Below are 23835 nucleotides of genomic sequence, written 5' to 3'. Positions count from 1 at the left end.
GGTTATACAGCTTATTAGTGTCAAAAGCAGGTAAATCCTTACTTTTTGTGTGACTAACGACCTCCATAGGTTTTAATATGTAATAGAGTTGACCCTTCAACAACAGAGGTTTGAACTATGTTGGTGTACTTCTGTGTGAACTTTTTGATGAAGGTAATAGAATACTGTAAATGTATTTTCTCTTATGATTTTCTTAACATTTTCTTTATGAATACAGAATATAATACATACAATATATAAACTATGTGTTAGCTATTTGTTATTGGAAAGGCTTCCAGTCAATAGTAGGCTATTAATAGTTAAGTTTGGGAGGAGTCAAAGTTATATGAGGATTTTTGATTGTGCAGGGCACGGGGGCCCTAACCCTGGTTTCACCGGTCAACTGCATTTTCAATGTGATCATTCTCTGAAAATTGTTTTAATTTCAATTACATTTCCACATTTGGTGGTCTTTTCTTTCATTTTTTAATGTTTCTTTATTTTTGAGAGAGAGCGTGAGCAGGGAAGGGGCAGAGAGAGAGGGAAACACAGAATCCAAAGCAGGCTGTGGGCTCTGAGCTGTCAGCATGGAGCCCGACACAGGGCTTGAACTCACAAACTGTGAGATCGTGACCTGAGATGAAGTCAGACACTGAACCAGCTGAGCCACCCAGGTGCCCCATCGTTTCATTTCTAGGTAGAACGGCTTTTTGATTTACTGATACTGGCATTCATTTATGATTTTACTATCCTAATCCAATAATGACTGTATTATTATACCTTTGTTACATATAACATAATTCAGTCACAGGAAATTATTTCTGCCCTGTATTATGTAATGTTTATCATTCACTTTGGATTTTCCTCAGGTTTATCCTCTCATCTGATTGCCAGTCTCCAGCCAATGTCCAACAGATCCTCTGTTACAAAGTGCCTTCCACTCTTGCCCACCTGTACCACCTTTTCCACATCATTCTGTTAGCTTATTCCCCTTTTCAGAATTGTATAAGCCTTATATGGTATGATATATACCTACTATAGTATCAAAAATATTCTGATACTGCTGTGCAGAATATAACATCGTTGGTTCTGAGTACAGGAAAATGGAAAGGAATACCTGGGAAAGAGCATGAAGGAAAACATTTAAATATAGATTAGGATTTCTGTAGGATAGATGAGTGATAATGAAAAAGCTAACGAAGGGGCACCTGGTTGGCTCAGTCTATTAGGCATCCAACTTCAGCTCGGGTCATGATCTCACGGTTCATGAGTTTGAGCCCCATGTCGGGCTCTGCGCTGTCAATGCAGAGCTTAGAGCCTGTTTCGGATTCTGTGTCTCCCTCTCTCTCTCTCTACCCTCCCTCCCTTGCTCGTGCTCTGTCTCTCTCTCTCTCTAAGATAAACATTTTAAAAATTTAGAAAAAGCTAATGAAGAAAAGTAAATAAAATTCCTCATTTCTATTGACACATGAAGAATATCATCGTTCTGCATAGCAGGGAATTAACAGCAGTGATGGAGACAGTGCAAGTAGAGTCAATTAGAAAACATTCATAAACACTGTGTGTGTGTGTGTGTGTGTCTGTGTGTGTGTACAAATCACTACAGTACAATGTGAGGGTTAAAAGGCATGGAGACATACTAAAACTACTACATTATTCTTATACATACAAAATTATTATTTTTTAAATGCTTGTTTATTTATTTTTGAGTGAGACAGCACAAGTTGGGGAGGAGCAGAGAGAGGGAGACACAAAATCCGAAGCAGGCTCCAGGCTATGAGCTGTCAGCACAAAGCCCAACGTGGGGCCTGAACTCACAAACTGTGATATCATGACCTGAGCTGCAGTCAGATGTTTAATCAACTGAGCCACCCAGGTGCCCCATTACTTTGATGATCCACTGTATTACCCAGTGGATATTTGTAATATTTGTAATATTTCCTTTTTGTCTTATTTAGATTCCTTTCATCCAGTGATTTTATTTCCCTGTAATTTTCAATGTGTATGTCCTTGGGGTTTGTTATTCAGTGGCACGTAATGACTACATTTGTCCTTTTGGAATTTAAGGACTAAGGTTAAACAATGTAACAGAAAATTACTGAATACAGAATTGAAAAAAATAATGTGAAGGCAAGCAACCAGATATTAGAACAGAAACATAAATATGAACTTACAATCAGTATATCCTTTCTGAGGATATAAACTTTTAGACCCAGACAATGAAATGTGGGTGGTGTATAAAGAATGCATTTCTTGAGAAATGAAATATCCTGTGGGTGTAAATTTGGTTTGCTGTAAGAGGTGAAAAAAAGATTATGTGAAAGGGGATAATGGATTAAAATGAGATCTTACAAGCACCTTGGTATCCACTAAAGTATTTGGATTCTATTGTTTAAAAAAACATACAAAATTATTAGTGTGTATAGACGATCAAATCATGATCCACATCAGCATTATCTCTATATGATAACTAGTTCTACATCTATTGATGTTGGTCAGTTTATCTGGACTTGTTTCCGAACATTAGTACTTGACAAGCTTACTAGATGATGATCAACACCTACATGTCAGACACTGACTTAATCTGTTTCCCTTATCACAAACCTCACAATCTTATATTATGCTTTCATCATTCTCTGATCTTTCTTAAAACTTCATTACAATACTTTAATCATTCACTCGCATTGTTTATATTTACAATTTTTCTCCTCTGCATTGTATAAATGTTTCATTTTTATACCACATGAAAAAAATTCTTTTCCCCTCTCTTTCAGATTTGGAGTCCAAGTATGACACAAAGTATTTATTTAATGGAAAGGACATTATTGAAAATAATGGTTTTCAGTGGAAAGTAACAGAAGGTAAATTCATTGGTTTGGAGAGCTCCATTTTCAGAAATGACTGGCAAAGCAAAAGCAAGACTGAAGTACAAAGACCTGAAGTGGGATATTTCAGCCAAATGAAAATCAGCTCTGAAAAAGTGCCAAATTATAAACATCATAAATCTCTTATATCACATCAGAGAATTCATGAAAGCAAGAAACCCTATGAATATAAGGAATATGAGAAAGTCCTTAGCTGTGACTTAAGTTTTGATGAATATGAGAGAATACATACTGGTGAGAAAACATATCCGTGTAATGCATATTGGAAAACCTTTGGAGATGACCCACATACCCTACAACTGAACATTCATACCGGTGTAAAACCTTGTAAATATATGGAATATAGGAATCCATTTAGTTTTTATGAAGACCTTAGTATACACCAGAAAATGCATGATGATCAGAAGTGCTATAAATGTAAGGAATTTAAAAGGACCATTAGAAGAGTTGAAGAAATAACTCCACTAAAAATAATTCATGATGGTGAGAAAGCCTATGAATGCACTTTCTGTGGGAAATCCTTTAGAGTGCATGCACAACTTGCTCGACACCAGAAAATCCATACTGATGAGAAACCTTACAAATGTATGGAATGTGGCAAGGACTTTAGATTCCATTCACAGCTAACTGAACATCAGAGAATTCATACTGGTGAGAAACCGTACAAATGTATACAATGTGAGAAGGTCTTTAGAATTAGTTCACAGCTTATTGAACATCAGCGAATTCATACAGGTGAGAAACCTTATGCATGTAAAGAATGTGGAAAAACCTTTGGGGTATGTAGAGAACTGGCTCGACATCAGAGAATTCATACTGGAAAGAAACCCTATGAATGCAAGGCATGTGGAAAAGTCTTTAGAAACAGTTCATCCCTGACTAGACATCAGAGAATTCATACTGGTGAGAAACCCTATAAATGTAAGGAATGTGGGAAAGCTTTTGGAGTAGGTAGTGAACTTACTCGACATCAGAGAATTCACAGTGGTCAGAAACCTTATGAATGTAAAGAGTGTGGAAAGTTCTTTAGACTTACGTCAGCACTTATTCAACATCAGAGGATTCACAGTGGTGAGAAACCTTATGAATGTAAGGTATGTGGGAAGGCTTTTAGACATAGTTCAGCCCTTACTGAACATCAGAGAATTCACACTGGAGAGAAACCTTATGAATGCAAAGCATGTGGGAAAGCCTTTAGACATAGTTCATCCTTTACAAAACATCAGAGAATTCATACTGGTAAGAAGCCCTATGAATGTGAGGAATGCGGGAATGCCTTTAGTGTGGGTAAGCACCTTACGTGATATCAAAAAAATTATACTGGTAAGAAGTCTTTTGAATGAAAGACATGTACAAAAGTTTGGTTTCTGAGTTTCACTGGGAAAATTGATGCATTATAATAAGTAATCAAGGTGATTATGTTGCTCTTACTGCTTCCAGACTTTCTGGCCACTCTATTTAGTACAATCACTCAGTGGTGTATATACTTTGTTTTGTTAGATACTGCCAAATATTTCTCCTGTCAGTTAACCTTCTGAATATCCATTTAGGTAGGATGGCCCCTATTCATTTCTGATATATGTGGAAAATGTGTTTCACTAATTCTTAACTAATTTCACATGAATTTCTTTTCCAGGCATGTTTTGTTTACAATTACTTTTGGTGTTTGTGTTTCTGTTCTTTTGTATATTCATTGTTTTTGGCTTACTAATTTGTAATATTCTTCAAATAAATATTTTGCATTCTAATTTTTTGTTTGTTTATATAGTGTAATTTTCTTCCTCCAGAGAGTTAAAACTTCCAGTCAGATACTATGTGGTTTTAAAGTCTTGTGTCTGTGCATGGTATTTGTGTAAATGTATGTTTCATTTTCTATTCTAACTTTAGTAGTAGATGTGTAATCTCCTTTCCATTGTCATTAAATGATTGATTTCTTTTAAAATTTCTGTTTTGACATGACAGACTTGCCTAAATTCCTACCACAATACAATTCCTTTAGAAAAGCCTTTTCTTTTTACCTCTAGACAGTACCAATGAGAATCCAAAGGGGCACTTTAAATATTTCATAAAATTTACTAAGCCAATCTTATCTGTCTCAGATTTATTAAAGGAGGGGAAAATCTACAACTATTGCAATGATTATAAACTTGGTAAACTCACCTTTAGAGGATTTAGAACTCTACTACTACCATGACTCCAACTGGGTTTGTGTATTTGTACTTCTTCTGTGTTGCCTTGCTGGGTTTTGGCAGCTTAACAATCAACAGAACTTTGATTTTATCAAGGAAAGGAAAAGTAAAAGAAGAAAGAAAAAAAATTAGTGACAGAGATTAAGTGTCCATCATCTCTTTTGTGAATCAGAACAGTTGACTGGGTTATGCAAATAATGTTCATTATGAGCCACTGGTTATTAGATTTTTATAAGAATTTACCTATTGTTTCGATACATTTTTGTCACTATTATTCATTAGATTTTAATTTTTTAAATTGGTCTTCCCCAGAATTTCTGGACTCTTTAAAGTTTTGCATGACCAGCAATAGTAATTAAGCCATTTTCTTATGAGATATATTGGGCTATTTTCTTTAAATATTTCTAATTAGTGTTTTACTTAAATGAGCAGTTTTAGGGGTGCCTGGGTGGCTTAGTTGGTTACATGTCCAACTCTTGATCTCAGCTCAGGTCATGATCTCATGGTTCATGGGTTCAAGCCCCACGTCTGGCTCCTCGCTGAGAGTGCAGAGCCTGCTTGGGTTTCTGTCTTTCCCTTTCTGCTGCTCCCCTGCTCTCTCTCTCAAAATAAATAAATAAACTTTAAAAAATCTCAACTTTATAGAAAAAAATAAATTAGCAGTTTTAAAAAATATATACTTGGTAGATATTTCATATACTATAAAATAAGACAAGGAGTCCCTATTGTTATTCTTATTAGGATATGTACTATTTCGTATCTTTAAAATATTTCAACTCTATTATAATTATTAATAGTTTGTTCTACTTACTGAGCTATTATGTGACCACACTGCTGATTTGCTCTTTCATCTCATTTTACTTGGTTATTCTGAGTTCCAATCAATACTGATTAGTTTCTCTCTTGTTGGTGTAATACTCCAGAACTACTTGCCAATATACTCCTTTGTGTATTTTTATTTTATTATTATTTTTTTGCTAGCTTGAACAATTAAAACAATAAGCTATCTAATCCTTATGTATACACTTAAATAACCATGTATCTTGGCATTTACTTTTCAAAATCATTAAAAATGAAAATTTAATAAATTCAACATATCCTTATTATGCCTCCCTTATTTGTATTACAGCTATATTTTGGTAACATTCCATTAATGTTTTTCTTTGAACTGTGTAATGAACTCCTGTTATTTCACAGACTGCTAGTACAATAAACCATAATGTAATTATTGCTATTAACTATTTTTTTGCTACTTCGTTTTGATGCTCATTCCTTTCCATATTCATTTTGTCCTTTATCTTTTCCACATCTTCCCTAGCCTACTTAGAAACTTGTTTTCCCCCCTAATAAGAGAGAATGTTCCAGACCTATCTTGTTTATTGCTGCAGTGAACCATGAAATATAATAGAATCCTTTTTTAAATTATTAAATTAATTATTAAATGAATAATTAATAATATTAATGAATAATAATTATTAAATGAATTATTAAATGAATGAGGGAAATAGGAAATCACTGTAATAACAGTAATAATCATATACAAAATTCATTGATGGATACTAAAATTTGAAGGTGAAAATGTAAAGAGAAACAGGCCATTAAAATTATACCAACGAATCCCAAATACATAATTAAAAGGAGAAAACATTCCATATATTACCTTAACCAAATGATCACCGGCAGTAAAACATCAGGCACTAATAAGAAGGGCACACCACATGAGTAGTATTGCCACTAAAAAAAAAAAAAAAAAGCATAACCATAACATAATCATGAGGAAGCTATAGACAAACAAAATGAAGAACCTTCTATATAATAACTTACCCAATACTCCAGGAAACCATGACTTTTCAAGGTCATGAGTGGCAAGGAAAGACTGAAAAACTCAAAAGATTGGAGGAGACTAAGGAAATTTAGAACTAAATACAATGCAGGAATTTGATCTTTGAGACATTAGTGGAGAAAACCTGGTGAAATCAAAGCCTGTACTTTAATTGATAGTATTAGGCCAATGTTAATGTCCATTTTTGATCACTATACTATGATAATGCAATATATTAGTATTACGCAGACTGGGAGAAAGATGTGTGGAAATTCTGTACTCTTGGAATTTTTCTGTAAGTCTAAAACTTAAAAAAAAAAAAAAATTGCTTCCAGGGATGCCTGGGTGGCTCAGTCAATTAAGTGCCCGACTTCAGCTCAGGTCATAATCTCGCGGTTCATGAGTTCGAGCCCCACATCGGGCTCTGTGCTGACAGCTCAGAGCCTGGAGCCTGCTTCTGATTCTCTGTCTCCCTCTCACTCTGCCCCTCCCCCATTCATGCTCTGTCCCTCAAAAAAAAATAAATGTTAAAAAAAAACTTTATTTCTACAAAATAATGGTCATAAAGATGCTCAATAAGATCAGGAAATGATGCATGAACAGAGTGAGTGTTTCAACAAAGAGACAAATTAGAAAGTACCACACAGAAATCACAGAAATGAAAAATACAATCACTGAATTAAAAAATACAACACAAGGGTTCAACAGCAGACTAATGAGGTGGAAGAAAGGATCAGTAAATTCAAACACAGGGCAGTGAAATTCATACAGCCTTGAAAAGAAAGCTAGAGTAGCAATATTTATAATAGACAAAATAGACACTAAAACAAAGACTCTAACAACAGATAAAGGATACTACACAACCATAAAGGGAACAATCCAAAAAGAAGATATAATAAATGTAAATATTTATGCATTCAACATGAAAGCACACACACACATAAAACAGCTAATAACAAACATAAAGGAAGTAACCTATAGTGATACGATAATAGTATGGAACTTTAACACCCCACTTACATCAACAGACAGATCACCTAAACAAAAATCAACAAGGAAACAGTGTTTTTTGAATGACACATTAGACCAGATGGATCTAACAGATATATTCATAACATTCCATCTTAAAATAGCAAAATACACATTTTCTTTTTTAATTTTTTAAATGTTTTTATTTATTTTTGACAGAGAGAGACAGCGTACGAGTTGGGGAGAGGCAGAGAGAGAGGGAGACAGAATCTGAAGCAGGCCCAGGCTCTGAGCTGTCAGCACAGAGCCCGATACAGGGCTAGAACTCATGAACCATGAGATCATGACCTGAGCTGAAGTCTGACGCTTAAATAACTGAGCCACCCAGGTGCCCCATACACATTCTTTTCAAGGGCATGTAGAACATTCTCTGGAATAGGTGACATGTTAGACCACAAAACAAATTGAAACAAATTCAAAAAGACTGAAGTCATATCATGCATCATTTCTGACCACAATGCTCAGAAACTAGAAACCAACCACAAGAAAAAATGCTGAAAGAAAGCAAACACATAGAGGCTAAATAACATGCTACTAAACAATGAATGGGTCAACCAAAAAATCAAAAAGGAAATCAAAATATACATAGAGACAAAAGAAAATGAAAAAACAACAGTGCCAAAATCATTGGGATATGGCAAAACCTATGCTAAAAGGAAAGTTTAAAGAAATACAGGCCTATCACAAGAAGCAAGAAAAATCTCTAAGAACCTAACCATACACCTTGCGGAACTAGAAAAAGAATAAATAAACCAAAAGCCAGTAGAAAGAGTGAAAGAAATGATAAAGATTACAGCAGAAATAAATGAAATAGAAACTAAAAAAACCAATAGAACAGATTAATGAAACCAAGAGGGTTTCTTTGAAAAGATCAACAAAATAGATAAACCTTTAGCCAGGCTGGTCAAAAGAAAAAGAGGACTCAAACAAAATCAGAAATGAAAGGGAGAAATAACAACCAATGCCACAGAAATACAAAACAGTATAAGAGAATATTATGACTTATATGCCAGCAAATTGGACATCCTAGAAGAAATGGATAAATTCCTAGAAACATATAGCCTGCCAGAACTGAAGCAGGAAGAAACAGAAAATTTGAACAGACCAATTAACAGCAATGAAATTAAATCAGTAATCAAAAAACTCCTGACAAACAAAAGTCCACGACCAGACAGGTACATAGGTAAATTCTACCAAACATTTAAAAATAATTAATACCTATACCTCTCAGACTATCCCCCCTCCCAAAAAAAGAGAAAAAAAGAAGAGACAGGAAAGCTTTCATATTTATTGTATGAGGCCAGCATTACCCTGATACCAAAGCCAGATAGACTACAAAAAAAAAAAAAAAAAAAAAAAGAGAGAGAGAACTATAGGCCAATATCTCTGATGAGCATAGATATAAAAATCCTCAATAATATATTAGCAAACTGAATCCAACAATACATTAAAAAAAATAATTCACCACGAGGAAGTAAGATTTATTCTTGGGCTGCAAGGGTAGCTCAATATTCACAAATCAATCAATGTGATACATCACATCAATAAGAGAAAGGATAAAAACCATGTGATCCTTTCAATAGACCTAGAAAAAGCACTTCACAAAGTACAACATCCATTCATGATAAAAACCTCAACAAAGTAGGTTTAGAGGAAATGTACCTCAAAACACAATAAAGGCCATATATGAAAAACTCACAGTTAGCATTATACTCAATGGTAAAGAACTGAGAGCTTTCCCCCCAAGATCAGGAATAAGACATGAATGTCCACTCTTACACTTTTATTCAAGATAATACTGGAAGTCCTAGTCACAACAATCAGACACCACAAAGAAATAAAAGCCATCCAAATTAGTTAAGGAAGAAGTAAAACTTTCACTATTTGCAGATGACATGATATACTATATAGAAAACTCTAAAGACTCCATCAAAAAACTACCAGAACTCACAAATGACTTCTGTAATGTCACAGGATACAAAATTAATGCACAGAAATCCACTGTATTTCTATACACTAATAATGAGGTAGCAGAAAGAAATTAAGAAAACAATCTAATTTATAATTGCACCAAAAATAAAATACCTAGGAACAGGGGTATCTGGGTGGCTCAGTCGGTTAAGCACCCAACTTCAGCTCAGGTCATGACCTCGAGGTTCACAAGTTCGAGCCCCACGTCGGCTCTGAGCTGTCAGAGCCTGGAGCCTGTTTCAGATTCTGTGTCTCCTTCTGTCTCTCCCCCTCCCCTGCTCGTTCTCTGTCTCTCTCTCAAAAATAAGTAAAACATTAAAAAAATTAAAAAAAAAAACACCTAGGAATAAATTAACTAGGGTAAAAGACCTATACTCTGAAAATTATAAATTTTTTAATGTTTATTTATTTTTGAGAGAGAGAGACACACAGAATATGAGCAGGGGAGGGGCAGAGAGAGGGGGAGACACAGAATCCGAAGCAGGTTGCAGACTCTGAGCTGTTAGCACAGATCCTGACGTGGGGCTCAAACTCATGAACCATAAGATCATGACCTGAGCCAAAGTCAGATGCTTAACTGACTGAGCCACCCAGGTGCCCCAGTACTCTGAAAATTATAAAACACTGACGAAAGCAATTGAAGATGACACAAACAAATGGTAAGATATTCCATGCTCACAAGTTGGGAGAATAAATATTTCTTAAATGTCCATACTACAAAAGGCAATCTACAGATTTAATGCAATTCCTATCAAAATACCAACAGCATTTTTCACAGAACCAGAACAAATGATCCTAAAATTTGTATGAAACCACAGAAGATGTCAAATAACCAAATCCATCTTGAAAAAAAACAATGCTGGAGGCATTATACTTCCAGATCTCAAATTGTATTACAAAGCTATAGTAATCAAAACAGAATGGTTATTGGGGTGCCTGGCTGGCTCAGTCAGCAAAGCATGTGACTCTTGATCTTGGGATCTTGAGTTCAAGCCCCACGTTGGACGTAGAGCTTACTTTAAAAAACAAAACAAGGGGTGGGGCACCTGGGTGGCTCAGTTGGTTAAGCGTCCGACTTCGGCTCAGGTCATGATCTCGTGGTCTGTGAGTTCGAGCCCTGAGTCAGGCTCTGTGCCTGTTTCAGATTCTGTGTGTTTCTGATTCTGTGTCTCCCTCTCTCTCTCTGACCCTCTCCCATTCATGCTCTGTCTCTCTCTGTCTCAAAAATAAATAAACGTTAGAAAAAAAAAACTGGGGGCACCTGGGTGGCTCAGTCGGTTAAGTGTCCGACTTCAGCTCAGGTCATGATCTCGCGGTTTCAGGGTTTGAGCCTCCCGTCGTGCTCTGTGCTGACAGCTCAGAGCCTGGAGCCTCCTTCGGATTCTGTGTCTTCCTCTCTCTCTGCCCCTCCCCCACTCACACTCCGTCTCTCTCTCCTTCAAAAATAAACATTAAAAAAAATAAAAAAATAAAAAATACACAAAACAAGGGGTGCCTGGGTGGCTCAGTAGAGTTGGTTAAGTGTTCAACTTTGGCTCAGGTCATGATCTCATGGTTGTGAGTTTGAGCCCCATATCGGGCTCTGTGCTAACAGCTCAGAGCTTGGAGCCTGCTTCAAATTCTGTGTCTCCCTCTCTCTCTGTCTCTTCCTCACTCTCACTTTGACTCTCTCTCTAAAATAAATAAACATCTAAATTAAAAAAAAAAAAAAAAAAGGGCCTGGTTGGCTCACTTGGTTGAACATCTGACCCTTGATTTTGGCTCAGGTCATGATCTCCCAGTTCGTGGGCTCAGAGAGCCTGCTTGGGATTCTCACTCTCTCCTCTCTGTCCATCCCCTGTTCGAGTGCTCTCGCTCTCTCTCAAAATAAACAAACATTAAAAGAAAAACAGACATGTACACCAATGGAACAGACTAGAGAGTCCAAACATAAACTCATGCATATATAGTCAATTATTTTATGAAAAAGGAAGCAAAAATATACAGTAGGTATTGGGCCACAAGGAAAAGAATGAAACTGGGCACTAACAACACACACAAAAATCAAGTCAAAATGGATTAAATAATTGAATATAAGACCTGAAACCATAAAACTCTGATAAGAAAACATAGAGACTAAGCTCATAGACCTCCTTCCTAGCGATGATTTTTTGGATTTGATACCTAAAGCAAAATTCAACAAGTGAGACCACACCTAACTAAAAAGTCAACAAAATGAAAGGTAACCTACAAAATGGGAGAAAATTATTATAATTTGCAAATAATGTATAACACCCCAAATATACAAAGAACTCATACAACTCAATAGAAAAAAAGATCCAATTACAAATTTAAGAGGATCTCTTGGGGCGCCTGGGTGGCTCAGTCAGTTAAATGTCCAACTTTGGCTCAAGTCATGATCTCATGGTTTGTTGGGTTCGAGTCCTGTGTCGGGCTCTCTGCTGATAGCTCAGAGTCTGGAGCCTGCTTCAGATTCTGTGTCTCCCTCTCTCTTTGCCCCTCCCCTGCTCATGCTCTGTCTTTCTCTTTCTCTCTCAAAAATAAATAAACATTAAAAAAAAATTTAAGAGGGTCTCAGAAGACATTTTTTCAAAGATATACAAATGCCATCCAGGAAGATGAAAAGGCACCTAATCATAATGGTAATGCAAATCAAGGCAAATGTAAACCACAATGAAATATCACCACATGTGCTAGAATAACTATTATAAAAAGTCAAGAAATAGTAAGTGTTGGTGAGGATGTGGAGAAAAGGGAATGCTCTTGCACTACTACTGGGAATGTAAATTGGTAAAAACACTATGGAAAATAGCAGTTTCCTCAAAGACTTAACAGAACCACCATATGATCCAGCAATTCCAATTCTAGGTATTTATTGAAGGAAATTAAATCATAATCTTGAAAAGATATCTGCACCCCATGTTCACTGCAGCAGTATTTATAATAGCTAAGGCATGGAAACAATTGAAGTGTCCGTTAGTGGATTAATGGACACAAATTGAGTGTGCGTGGGGGGTGTGTATACATACATACAATAGAATATTACTTTGCCTTGAAAAAAAGGAAATTTTGCCATTTACAACAACATGGATGGACCTTGAGAACATTGTGCTAAGTGAAGTAAGTCAGAGAAAGGCAATTACTGTATCATCCCACTTACATCTAGAATCTAAAAAAGAAAAAACCTAAACTCATAGATACAGAGAACAGACTGGTGGTTGCCAGAGGTGGGGTGTAGAGAGTGGGGAAAATAGGAAGAGGTGGTCAAAAGGTACAAGCTCCTAGTTAAAAGGTAAGTCTTGGCAATGTACAGCAAGTTGAGTACAGTTAATAATACTGTATTATATATTTCAAAGCAGCTAAGAGAGTAGACCTTAAAAGATCTTGTATTCAAGAGGAAAAAAAAAAAGGAACGTGATCAAATGTTAAGTGCCCCTTTCCTGCTTATACCCTCTCTCTCAAAAATAACTAAGTCTTGGGGCGCCTGGGTGGCTCAGTCGGTTAAGCGGCCGACTTCAGCTCAGGTCATGATCTCACAGTCTGTGAGTTCGGGCCCCGCGTCGGGCTCTGTGCTGACTGCTCAAAGTCTGGAGCCTGCTTCAGATTCTGTGTCTCCCTCTCTCTCTGACCCTCCCTTGTTCATTCTCTGTCTCTCTCTGTCTCAAAAATAAATAAACATTAAAAAAAAATTAAAAAAAAAATAACTAAGTCTTTAAAAAAAAAAAAAACCTTCTCTAGAAGTTTCAAGGCCCATACATTTCCTGCCCTAAAACCCACATACTTTGCTAATATATAAACTGTTCCTAGGCTCAACAGGACAAAGGAGATTTGGGACCTATTGGGCTTCTCATTGGGTTGCCCTTCAATAAATCTTTCTCTGTTTCAAACCTGGTGACTCAGAAATGGGCTTACTGTGCATGGGGCAAATGAATCTGATTTCAGGCTCAGCAACAATGGAATGCTGCCAGATTCATGAATCATTTCATAATGCCAACTGAATCTGTAAAGTTGACTCTGTTGAATCTTTTTAACAATAGCCTCAATTGATTAAATCACTGGCCTTTGGGAAATAATTCAACCTCCAGCACTTCTCCCCTCCACAGAAGTTGGGATGGAGGGTGGGGTGCTGAAAGTTCCAACCCTCTAATCACATGATCAGGGCCACTAGCAACCAGCCCCTGCTTTGGTTACTTAAGGGTTTCACGGTGTCGCTTCATAACATAACAAAAGACATCTCCATAGCTCTCTAAACTTAGTAAATTCTAAGGATGTTAGGAGCTCAGTGCCAGAATAGGCTATGAAGACCAAATAACATTTATTATAAATTAAAATATTACACTCACTAATGTTATAATTGAACTTTAAACAGCTTAAAGAATTTATACTTATCAAAATTAGTAATCAAGTTTAAATGCTCTAAAAAGATGATTATTGATATGTTATTCATTATGTGTAGAAATTTAGTAAAATAAACCTTAAAGAAAACATAAGTAACAGTATCTTTCACCCATATCAAAAGTCCTGTGAATGCTAAAGAACTCATAGCCCGTTTGAAGAACACAGGATTAATATATTCTTTGGCACATAAGTTAGAGCTAACAAATGTAGAGTACTTTTAGACAGAGTAACACAAACATAAGGCATTCTGTGCCTGTTTGTTCTGTGCAACCAGAAAGTAAGTAACTGCTATTACTTATTAAGTACTAACTTAACTATTCTTTCATCAAATATCTAATGAGTGCCAACCATGTGCTAGTTGTTGTAGTAAATACTGAAGACTTAACAAACACAATAAATCCCTTCTTTCATAAACCTCACAGTTACAATGGAAATTATTAAACGCTAATACATATTTCATACATCTACAGGTAAATATTTTTTACCAAATAACTTTCCTATATGTACAACTTAAAACCCTCTATTTTCATTTAATATTGTGAAATTGTACAAAATTTCTGGATATGAGAGACTCCATTTTTGAGAGAAGCTCCATTTTCCTTTCTAAAACAAATGGCTAATGATCTAATAAGCTTAAACTGGGCAAAAAGACCCTTGGTCTGGCCCAGAAGTGGCAACTGTCTTACAAGCAATTGTTGGTAAAGTCAACAGGACAATGGATATCCTGATCAATAAACTGGTGGCTGTGGACTTTCTGAAGACAGAATAGTTAATTAATGCATAGGAGGATCAATTTCATTTATTTTTTTAAGTTTATTCATTTATTTTGAGAGAGACAGAGCACGAGCAGGGGTAGGGGCAAAAAGATAGGGAGAATCCCAAGCAGGCTCCAGGCAGCCAGCACAGAGCCCAGTGTGGGCCTGGAACTTACAAAATAATGAAATCATGACCTGAGCCAAAATCAAGAATCAGATGCCCAACCAAATAAGCCATCAAGGTGCCGCAGGAACAATTTCATTTATTAACACCAAGACAACAGTTGGTCAATGTGTAATCACATTGGCTCAGCCCGTTAGTTCCAATTAACTTTTTTTCCCTTTTATCCAAGTCAGGTAAAAACCCCTTGCTTTCACCTCACAGGTGGGACACTTTTCTGGTTACTGGCAGAATCTGTGCTTCCCTAACTGTAATTCTTCAATTCCAAGTAAACACTCATTTGCCTCTCATTGTGGATCTTTATTTTCAGGTTGACAATATATGTTGCACGTTCACGTACCTTACCATTCTTACTAAACACATGGTTATAAATGGCTGCTCTTGAAGAAAAGTCAGGGCAAAGAGCACACAAACAAACAGCACAGAAACAGCAAACTGAAGAATGCTTGGGGCACAAGCTAGGGAGGTTAGTTGCTCATCTCGAAGAGTGTCCCAGAGCAGTAGCCACAGCATTCAAGGAGAGACCCTTCTGGGAACAAAGAAACTGTCAGGAGTCATTTCACTCCCTCGCCCCTCATCATAAGCACCTGCAGGAACCAGAACAACATTCACACTCTCTACCTAAGTTGCTCATACCAAGCCCTGCGCCCCACCATGAAGTCCAGAAGAACAGCCCTTCTCAGTCAACTTGATTCTGTCCCAGCACAGTGATTCCCCCTCTCCCAGAAGACCCTTGCTAACACCACAGCTCCTGAGCTGGGAGCTTTATGAGGCCTAGGTTCAGTGGTAGTGGTGACAGGTATCATTTCACAAGCAGACCAGAGCACACCTAGTTAAAGAGTATCACATTCAGGTGAGGAACCAATCATTGCCCACAACAGGCAAAAAGAGTCTCTGCAGATGACTGGCCTGAAGAATACAGTAGCTAGGACACAACAGCAGAACTCATGGAGCACACACTGCAGATACTCCTAAGAAGCACCAGGCCCTAGGGAACAAGGGACACTACACTGCAGGGCACTACAGACCTCTTCTTCATAATGCCATTGCAGTCAAAGAAGATATAGCTAACCTTCCTAACACAGAGAAACAGGCACAGAGACTTAGACAAAATGAGAAGACACAGGAATTTGTCCCAAATGAAAGAACATGACAAGGGCACAGAACAAACAAGGCCACAGCTGGAGTTCTAAACAAAACAGATATAAGTAACATGCCTGCTGAAGAATTTAAAGCAATGATCATAAGGATAATCACTGGAATTGACAAAAGAGTAGAGGACATCAGTGAAACAATTAACCCAGGTATAAGAAATACCACACCAGAGATAAAGGGCTCAATAAACAAATGAGTAACATTCTTAATGGAATGAAAAACAGGCTGTCAGAAGCAGAGGAACAAATTAATGACCTAGAAAACAGAGTAATGAAAACTAATCAAGCTGAACAGAAGAGGGAAAAAAGAATTATGCAAACTAAGAATACACTTAGGGGACACAGTGACTCCATCAGGCGTAACAACATTCCTATTATAGGAGTCCCAGAAGAGAGAGAAAAGGGGGAAGAAAACTTATTTGAAGAAACAATGCCCACAAACTTATGGTCAACTAATCTTTGACAAAGCAGGAAAGAATATCCAATGGAATAAAGACAGTCTCTTCAGCAAGTGGTGCTGGGAAAACTGGACAGCGACATGCTGTTCAGAATGAACCAGGACCACTTTCTTATACCATACACAAAAATAAACTCAAAATGGATGGAAGACCTAAATGTAAGACAGGAAGCCATCAAAATCCCCAAGGAGAAAGCAGGCAAAAACCTCTTTGATCTTGCCTGCAGCAACTTCTTACTCAACACGTCTCTGGAGGCAAGGGAAACAAAAGCAAAAATGAACTACTGGGACCTCATCAAAATAAAAAGCTTCTGCACAGTGAAGAAAACAATCAGCAAAACCAAAAGGCAACCGACAGAATGGGAGAAGATACTTGCAAATGACATATCAAATAAAGTGTTAGTATCCAAAATCTATAACGAACTTATCAAACTCAACACCCAAAACACAAATAATCCAGTGAAGAAATGGGCAAAAGACATGAATAGACACTTCTCCAAGGAAGACATCCATATGGCCAACCAACACATGAAAAAATGCTCAACATCACTCATCATCAGGGAAATACAAATCAAAACCACAATGAAATACCACCTTACACCTGTCAGAATGGCTAACATTAACAACTCAGGCAAAAACAGATGTTGGCGAGGATGTGGAGAAAGAGGATCTCTTTTGCATTGTTGGTGGGAATGCAAGCTGGTGTAGCCATTCTGGAAAACAGTATGGAGGTTCCTCAAAAAACTAAAAATAGAACTATCCTATGGCCCAGCAATTGCACTACTAGGCATTTATCCACGGGATACAGGTGTGATGTTTCGAAGGGACACATGCACCCCAATGTTTATAGCAGCACTATCAACAGCCAAAGTATGGAAAGAGCCCAAATGTCCATCGATGGATGAATGGATAAAGAAGATGTGGTATATATATACAATGGAGTATTACTCAGCAATCAAAAAGAATGAAATCTTGCCACTTGCGACTACGTGGATGGAACTGGAGGGTATTATGCTAAGTGAAATTAGTTAGAGAAAGACAAATATCATATGACCTCACTCATATGAGGACTTTAAGAGACAAAACAGATGAACATAAGGGAAGGGAAACAAAAATAATATTAAAACAGGGAGAGGGACAAAACATAAGAGACTCTTAAATATGGAAAACAAACTGAGGGTTACTGGAGGGGTTGGGGGAGGGGGGATGGGCTAAATGGGTAAGGGCATTAAGGAATCTACTCCTGAAATCATTGTTTCACTGTATGCTAATTTGGATGTAAATTTTAAAAAATTAAAATTAAAAAAAAAAAAAAAAAAAAAAAAAAGAAACGATGACTAAAAACTTCCCTAATCTGGGGATGGAAACAGATATCCAGATCCAGGATGCAAAGAGAACCCCAAACAAAATCAACAAAGGCAGATCCACACTAAGGCATGTTATAATCATACTGGCAAAATACAGTGGTAAAAAAATATATTAAAAGCAGCAAGAGAAAAGAAGACAGCTACATACAAAGGAAATCCCATAAGGCTATCAGCGGAGTTTTCAGCAGAAACTTGCAAAGCCAGAAAGGAGTGGCATGATATATTCAAAGGCTGAATGGGGAAAATGTGCAACCAAGAATACTCTATCCATCAAGCCAATCATTCAGAATAGAAGAAGAGAGTTTCCCAGACAAACAAAAACTAAAGGAATTCATGACCACTAAACAAGCTCTGTAAGAAATATTAAAGGGTACTCTTTGAGTGGAAAGGAAAGACTAAAAATGACAGTATGAAGGTAGAGAACACAAAGGCATTAAAAATGAATATTTCTGTAAAAAATCAGTCAAGAATCTCACACATACACCAAAAAGGAAGTACAATGTGATACCATATACCTAAAACATGGGGAGGACAAGAGTAAAGAATAGGTTCAAACTTAAATGACCATTAACTTAATATAGATTGCTATATGCACAAGATGTTATGTACATACATAATGGAAACCAGAAATCAAAAGCCACTAATAGATATGCAAAGAAAAAGAGAAATACAAATATACCACTAAAGTAAACCAGCAAACGGTGAAAGAGTAAAAGACAAGAAAGAATCAGAGAAAATCTTTAGAAACAACTACAAAACAGATAAAAAAAAAAAAGGCAATAAACACATATCAATAGTTACTTTAAATATAAATAGAGTAAATATTCCAATCAAAAGATAGAGGGTGACAGAAGGGATAAAAACAAAACAAAACAAAAACAAGCCCCCTCTATATGCTGCCTATAAGAGACTAATTTTAGACCTAAAGATACCTGCAGTTTGAAAGTGAGGGAATGGAGAAACATTTATCATGCAAATAGATCTCAAAAGAAAACTGGAATAGCGATACTTAGATCAGACAAAATAGACTTTAAAACAAAGAGGATAACAAGAGACAAAGAAGGCCACTATATAACAATAAAGGAAATGATGCAACAAGATGATATAAATCATAAATACTTACAGACCCAACATGGAAGCACCCAAACACATAAAGCAGTTCATAAACACATGGAAACAAATCTACAATACAATGATGGCAGGAACGTTAACATCCCACTTACATCAATGGAAAGATCATCCAAACAAAAAGTCAACAAGGACTTTGAATGACACACTGGACCAAATAGACGTATCAGATACATTCAGAACATTCCATCCTAAAACATCAGAATACACATTCTTTTCAAGTGCACATGGAACATTCTCCAGAATATGTCACATATTAGGCCAAAAAACAAACCTCAACGAATTCCAAAAGACTGAAGTCATACCATGCATCTTTTCTAACTACAACACTGTGAAACTAAAGTGAACCACAAGAAAAAATCTGGAAAGACCACAAGTACATGGAGGATAAATAACATGCTACTAAATAATGATAGGTTAATCAGGAAATAAAAGAAGAAATAAAAAAGTACATGAAAATGAAAACAAAACAGTTCAAAATTTTTGGGATGCAGCAAAACCAGTTCTAAGAGTTCTAAGACAAGTTTATAGCAATACAGGCCTATCTCAAGAAGCAAGAAAAATTTCAACCTAACCATACAACTAAAGGAGCTAGAAAAAGAATAACAAACAAAACCTAAAATCAGCAGAAGGAAGGAAATAATCAAGATCAGAGCAGAAGTAAATAATACAGAAAATTAAACAGAACAGATCAATGAAACCAGGAGCTAGTTCCTTGAAATATCAATAAAATTGATAAACATCTACCCAGACTTATCAAAAAAAAGAGAAAGGACCCTAAATAAATACAAATAAGAGAGGAGAAATAACAACAAATGGCACAAAAATACAAGAGAATATTATTAAAAAATATATGCCAACAAATTGGACAACCTAGAAGTAATGGATAAATTCCTAGAAACATATAACCTACCAAAACTGAAGCAGGAAGAAAATTTGAACAGACCAATTATCAGCAATGAAATTGAATCAGTAATAAAAAACTCCAAAATAAACAAAAGTCCAGGACCAGATGACTTCACAGGCCAATTTTACCTAACGTTTAAAGAAGAATTAATGCCTATTCTTCTCAAACTATTCCAAAAATCAGAAGAGGAAGGAAAACTTCCAAATTCATTCCATGAGGCCATCAATACCCTGACACCAAAAGCAAATAAAGACACCACAAAGAGAACTACAGGCCAGTATCTCTGATGACCATAGATGGAAAAATTCACAATAAAATACTAGCAAACAGAACCCATTAATACATTTAAAAAAATCATTCACCATAATGAAGTGAGATTTATTCCTGGGTTGCAAGTGTGATTATATATTTGCAAACCAATCAACGTGATAGAGCACACCAATAAGAGAAAAGATAAGAACCATATGACCATTTCAGGATGCCTGGGTGGCTTGGTTGATTGACTGTCTGACTTTGGCTCAGGTCAAGATCTTGCAGTTTGAGAGTTCGAGGCCCACATCAGGCTTACTGCTGTCAGCGCCAAGACCGCTTTGGATCCTCTGCCCCCCTCTCTCTCTGCCCCTCCCCCGCCCCCACACACAGACACATACACACACGCACACACACGTGCGTGCGATCTCTCTCTCAAAAATAAACTTTAAACAATAAAAAGAACTATATGACCATTTAAATAAATGCAGAAAAAGCACTTAACAAACTACAACATCCACTCATGATAAAAACTCTCACCAAGGGCACCTGGGTAGCTCAGTCAGTTAAGCATCCATCTTTGGCTCAGGTTATGATCTCGAAGTCTGAGTTCGAGCCCTGCATCAGGCTCTGTGCTGACAGCTCAGAGTCTGGAGCCTGCTTCGGATTCTGTGTCTCCCTCTCTCTCTGCCCCTCCCCCGCTTATGCTCTGTCTCTCAAAAATAAATAAACGTTAAAAAATTAAAAAAAAAAAAACTCACCAAAGCAGAGAGAACATACCTCAACATAATAAAGGCCATATATGAAAAACTCACAGCTAACATCATCCTGAGTAGGGAAAAACTGAGAGCCTTTCCCCTAAGGTTACGAACAAGACAAGGTTTTCCACTCTCACCACTGTTACTCAACATTAATACTGGAGGTCTTAGCCACAGCAATCAGACAACAAGAAAAAATAAAAGGCATCCAAATCAGGAAGAAGTATAACTTTCACTATTTACAGATGACATGATACAATATATAGAATACCCAAAAACTCCACCAAAAAACTGCTAAAACTGATAAGCACATTCAGTAAAGTGGCAGGGTACAAAATCAATCTACAGAAATAGGCTGCATTTCTACACACCAATAATGAAGCAGCAGAAAGAGAATATAACAAACCCATTTACAATTACACCAAAAATAATAAGATACCTAGGAATAAATCTAACCAAAGAGGTGAAAGACCTGTACTCCGAAAACTTACAGTTTTATAAATACTGTTTTATAAAAGTGTTATAAACACTGATGAAACAAATTGACAAAAGAAATGGAAAGACATTCCATGCTCATGGACTAGAAGAGCAAATATTGTTGAAATGTCTATACTAGTTAAAACAATCTACACATTTAATGCAATCCCTATCAAGATACCAACTCAGGTGGGGTGCCTGAGTGACTCAGTCAGTTAAGCATCCAACTCTTGATTTTGGCTCAGGTCATGATCTCACAGTTTGCGAATTCAAGCCCCACACCAGGCTCTGTGCTGCAGAGCAGTGGGATTCTCTCTCTCCCTCTCTCTGCCCCTCCCTCACTCTCTCATGTTCTCTCAAAATAAATAAATAAACATTAAAAAAATACCAACAGTTTTTTTACAGAACTAGAACAAACAATTCTAAAGTTTGTATGGAACCACAAAAGACCCTGAATGGCCAAAGCAATCTTGAAAAGAAAAGCGAAGCTGGAGGCATCATAATTCCTGACATCAAATTCTATTACAAAGCTGCAGGAATCAAAACAGTATGGTACTGGCACAAAAACAAATACATAGATCAACAGAATAGAAAATCCAGAAATGAATCCACAACTGAATGGTCAATTAATCTTTGGAATATCCAATGGGAAAAAGACAGTCTCTTCAGCAAATGATGTTGGGAAAACTGGAAAGCAACTTGCAAAAGAATGAAGTGGACCCCTTTCATACAGCATACACAAAAATAAATTCAAAATGGATTAAAGACCTAAATGTGAGACCTGAAACCATAAAAATCCTAGGAAAGAGCACAGGCAGTAATTTCTCTGACATTTGCTGTAGCAATTTTTTTCTAGATAAGTCCCCTGAGGTAAGGGAAACAAAAGCAAAAATAAAGCATTTCAGAAATAAAGAGAAAATACCAAGGCACCTTTAACATAACTTTTCATTATCACAACCAGTATTTCCTCTTCCAATGGACAGCTCTCTCGAAGAGGAATCAAGATGGGGAAGGATATAACAGACCATTCTTGGGGCCCAGATGACAAGGTCAACTGGCTCCATTTGCTCCTCCACATCAGAGCTTGCAAATCAATCTCAGGGTCAGAGAGAAGAGTCAGGGTCTTTACTGTCAAGGCTCACAGCCGTCTTGTACTCCCACACATGACTATGTGTGACACAGTCACCAACACAAATCTCCCCAAATTCATACAGTCTCACATCCACCACTAGACACAAAGTAACACCTTCAATCACAAACACAACACCTTCCGACCCTCCCCACAGTCATAATACCCACGGGAGCTCATTCACAAAGCTCTCTACCCTTGTACACAAAGTGGAATACAAGGTCACACAGTCACAACCGCATACTCACTACGGGGACACACAGTCACAGGTAACCCATATCCATACACAGTATTACACACAGTAACACAGACTCACAGTGGCATAATGAGCTAATCCTCACCGGCACACACGGTATCACACATATTCACAATCACACATACACATATCACTGGGACAGTGGCGAAATTTCACAACTGCCCCTCCTCAGCCCCTTCTGCCCGAATAGACTTAATACTCAGGTCTCCCTCCCGACGCCGGGGGCTCTGGGCTTTGTCCAACCTCGGCCTTCTCTGAAACGTGTTAGTCGCCCGGCCGAACCCCAAGAGACCACCACAAGCTAGCGTCCAAACACAACTGAGCTCAAAGCTGCCAGCCGCGCTGAGGGAAGGAGCGGCGAACGCGGTGCCTCCTGGGGAATGTAGTTAAGCGCCACACTCGCGACGAAGATGGCGCCCGGCTCGAACCCCGCCAAAGAAATCCCCGCCCCTACCCACCCTGAGGCATGAATTGCGGCCCAGTGTTTCGGCGCTCCAGGGGTAGGTAGCCTTGCCCCTTGGCTCCTACTTGGAGTAAGCCCGGCATGCCTGAACTGAGTTTATTATAACCCAAGGCACACCACTGCCCTCTCCCAAAGGTAAAGTTAACACAGGTCGAGTATTAAACTGAGTCCTGACACTCGGTCTACTTACACTCCTCCCCTCACCAGGGAGACACTCCCACAAACTCTGGCGCAGAAAAGAAAGCGCGAAAAAGCTGACTCGAACCACCGAAACTTATGGG

At 37.4% G+C, this 23835-nt stretch overlaps 1 protein-coding gene and 1 long non-coding RNA gene across 2 annotated transcripts in view; one reads left to right on the top strand and one right to left on the bottom strand.

Moving 5' to 3' along the window:
* Positions 1–23835, top strand: part of ZNF260 (zinc finger protein 260) — a 54119-nt gene that overhangs the window by 10232 nt on the left and 20052 nt on the right. Inside the window, exon 3 of the mRNA XM_049622141.1 lies at positions 2754–4145. Within this exon, the coding sequence (XP_049478098.1) occupies positions 2754–4145 (1392 nt within the window). The remainder of the gene's footprint in view (positions 1–2753; positions 4146–23835) is intronic.
* Positions 4747–23823, bottom strand: LOC125916007 (uncharacterized). Its single transcript, XR_007455809.1, has 2 exons — positions 23745–23823; positions 4747–6787 (listed from the first exon to the last, which is right to left on the bottom strand). It is a non-coding gene; the product is annotated as an uncharacterized LOC125916007 (long non-coding RNA).

Source organism: Panthera uncia, assembly GCF_023721935.1.
Source record: "Panthera uncia isolate 11264 chromosome E2 unlocalized genomic scaffold, Puncia_PCG_1.0 HiC_scaffold_19, whole genome shotgun sequence".
NCBI lineage: Eukaryota > Metazoa > Chordata > Mammalia > Carnivora > Felidae > Panthera > Panthera uncia.
The sequence above is the reverse complement of the archived record's forward strand: the minus strand, read 5'-3'. Positions and strand labels throughout refer to the sequence as shown.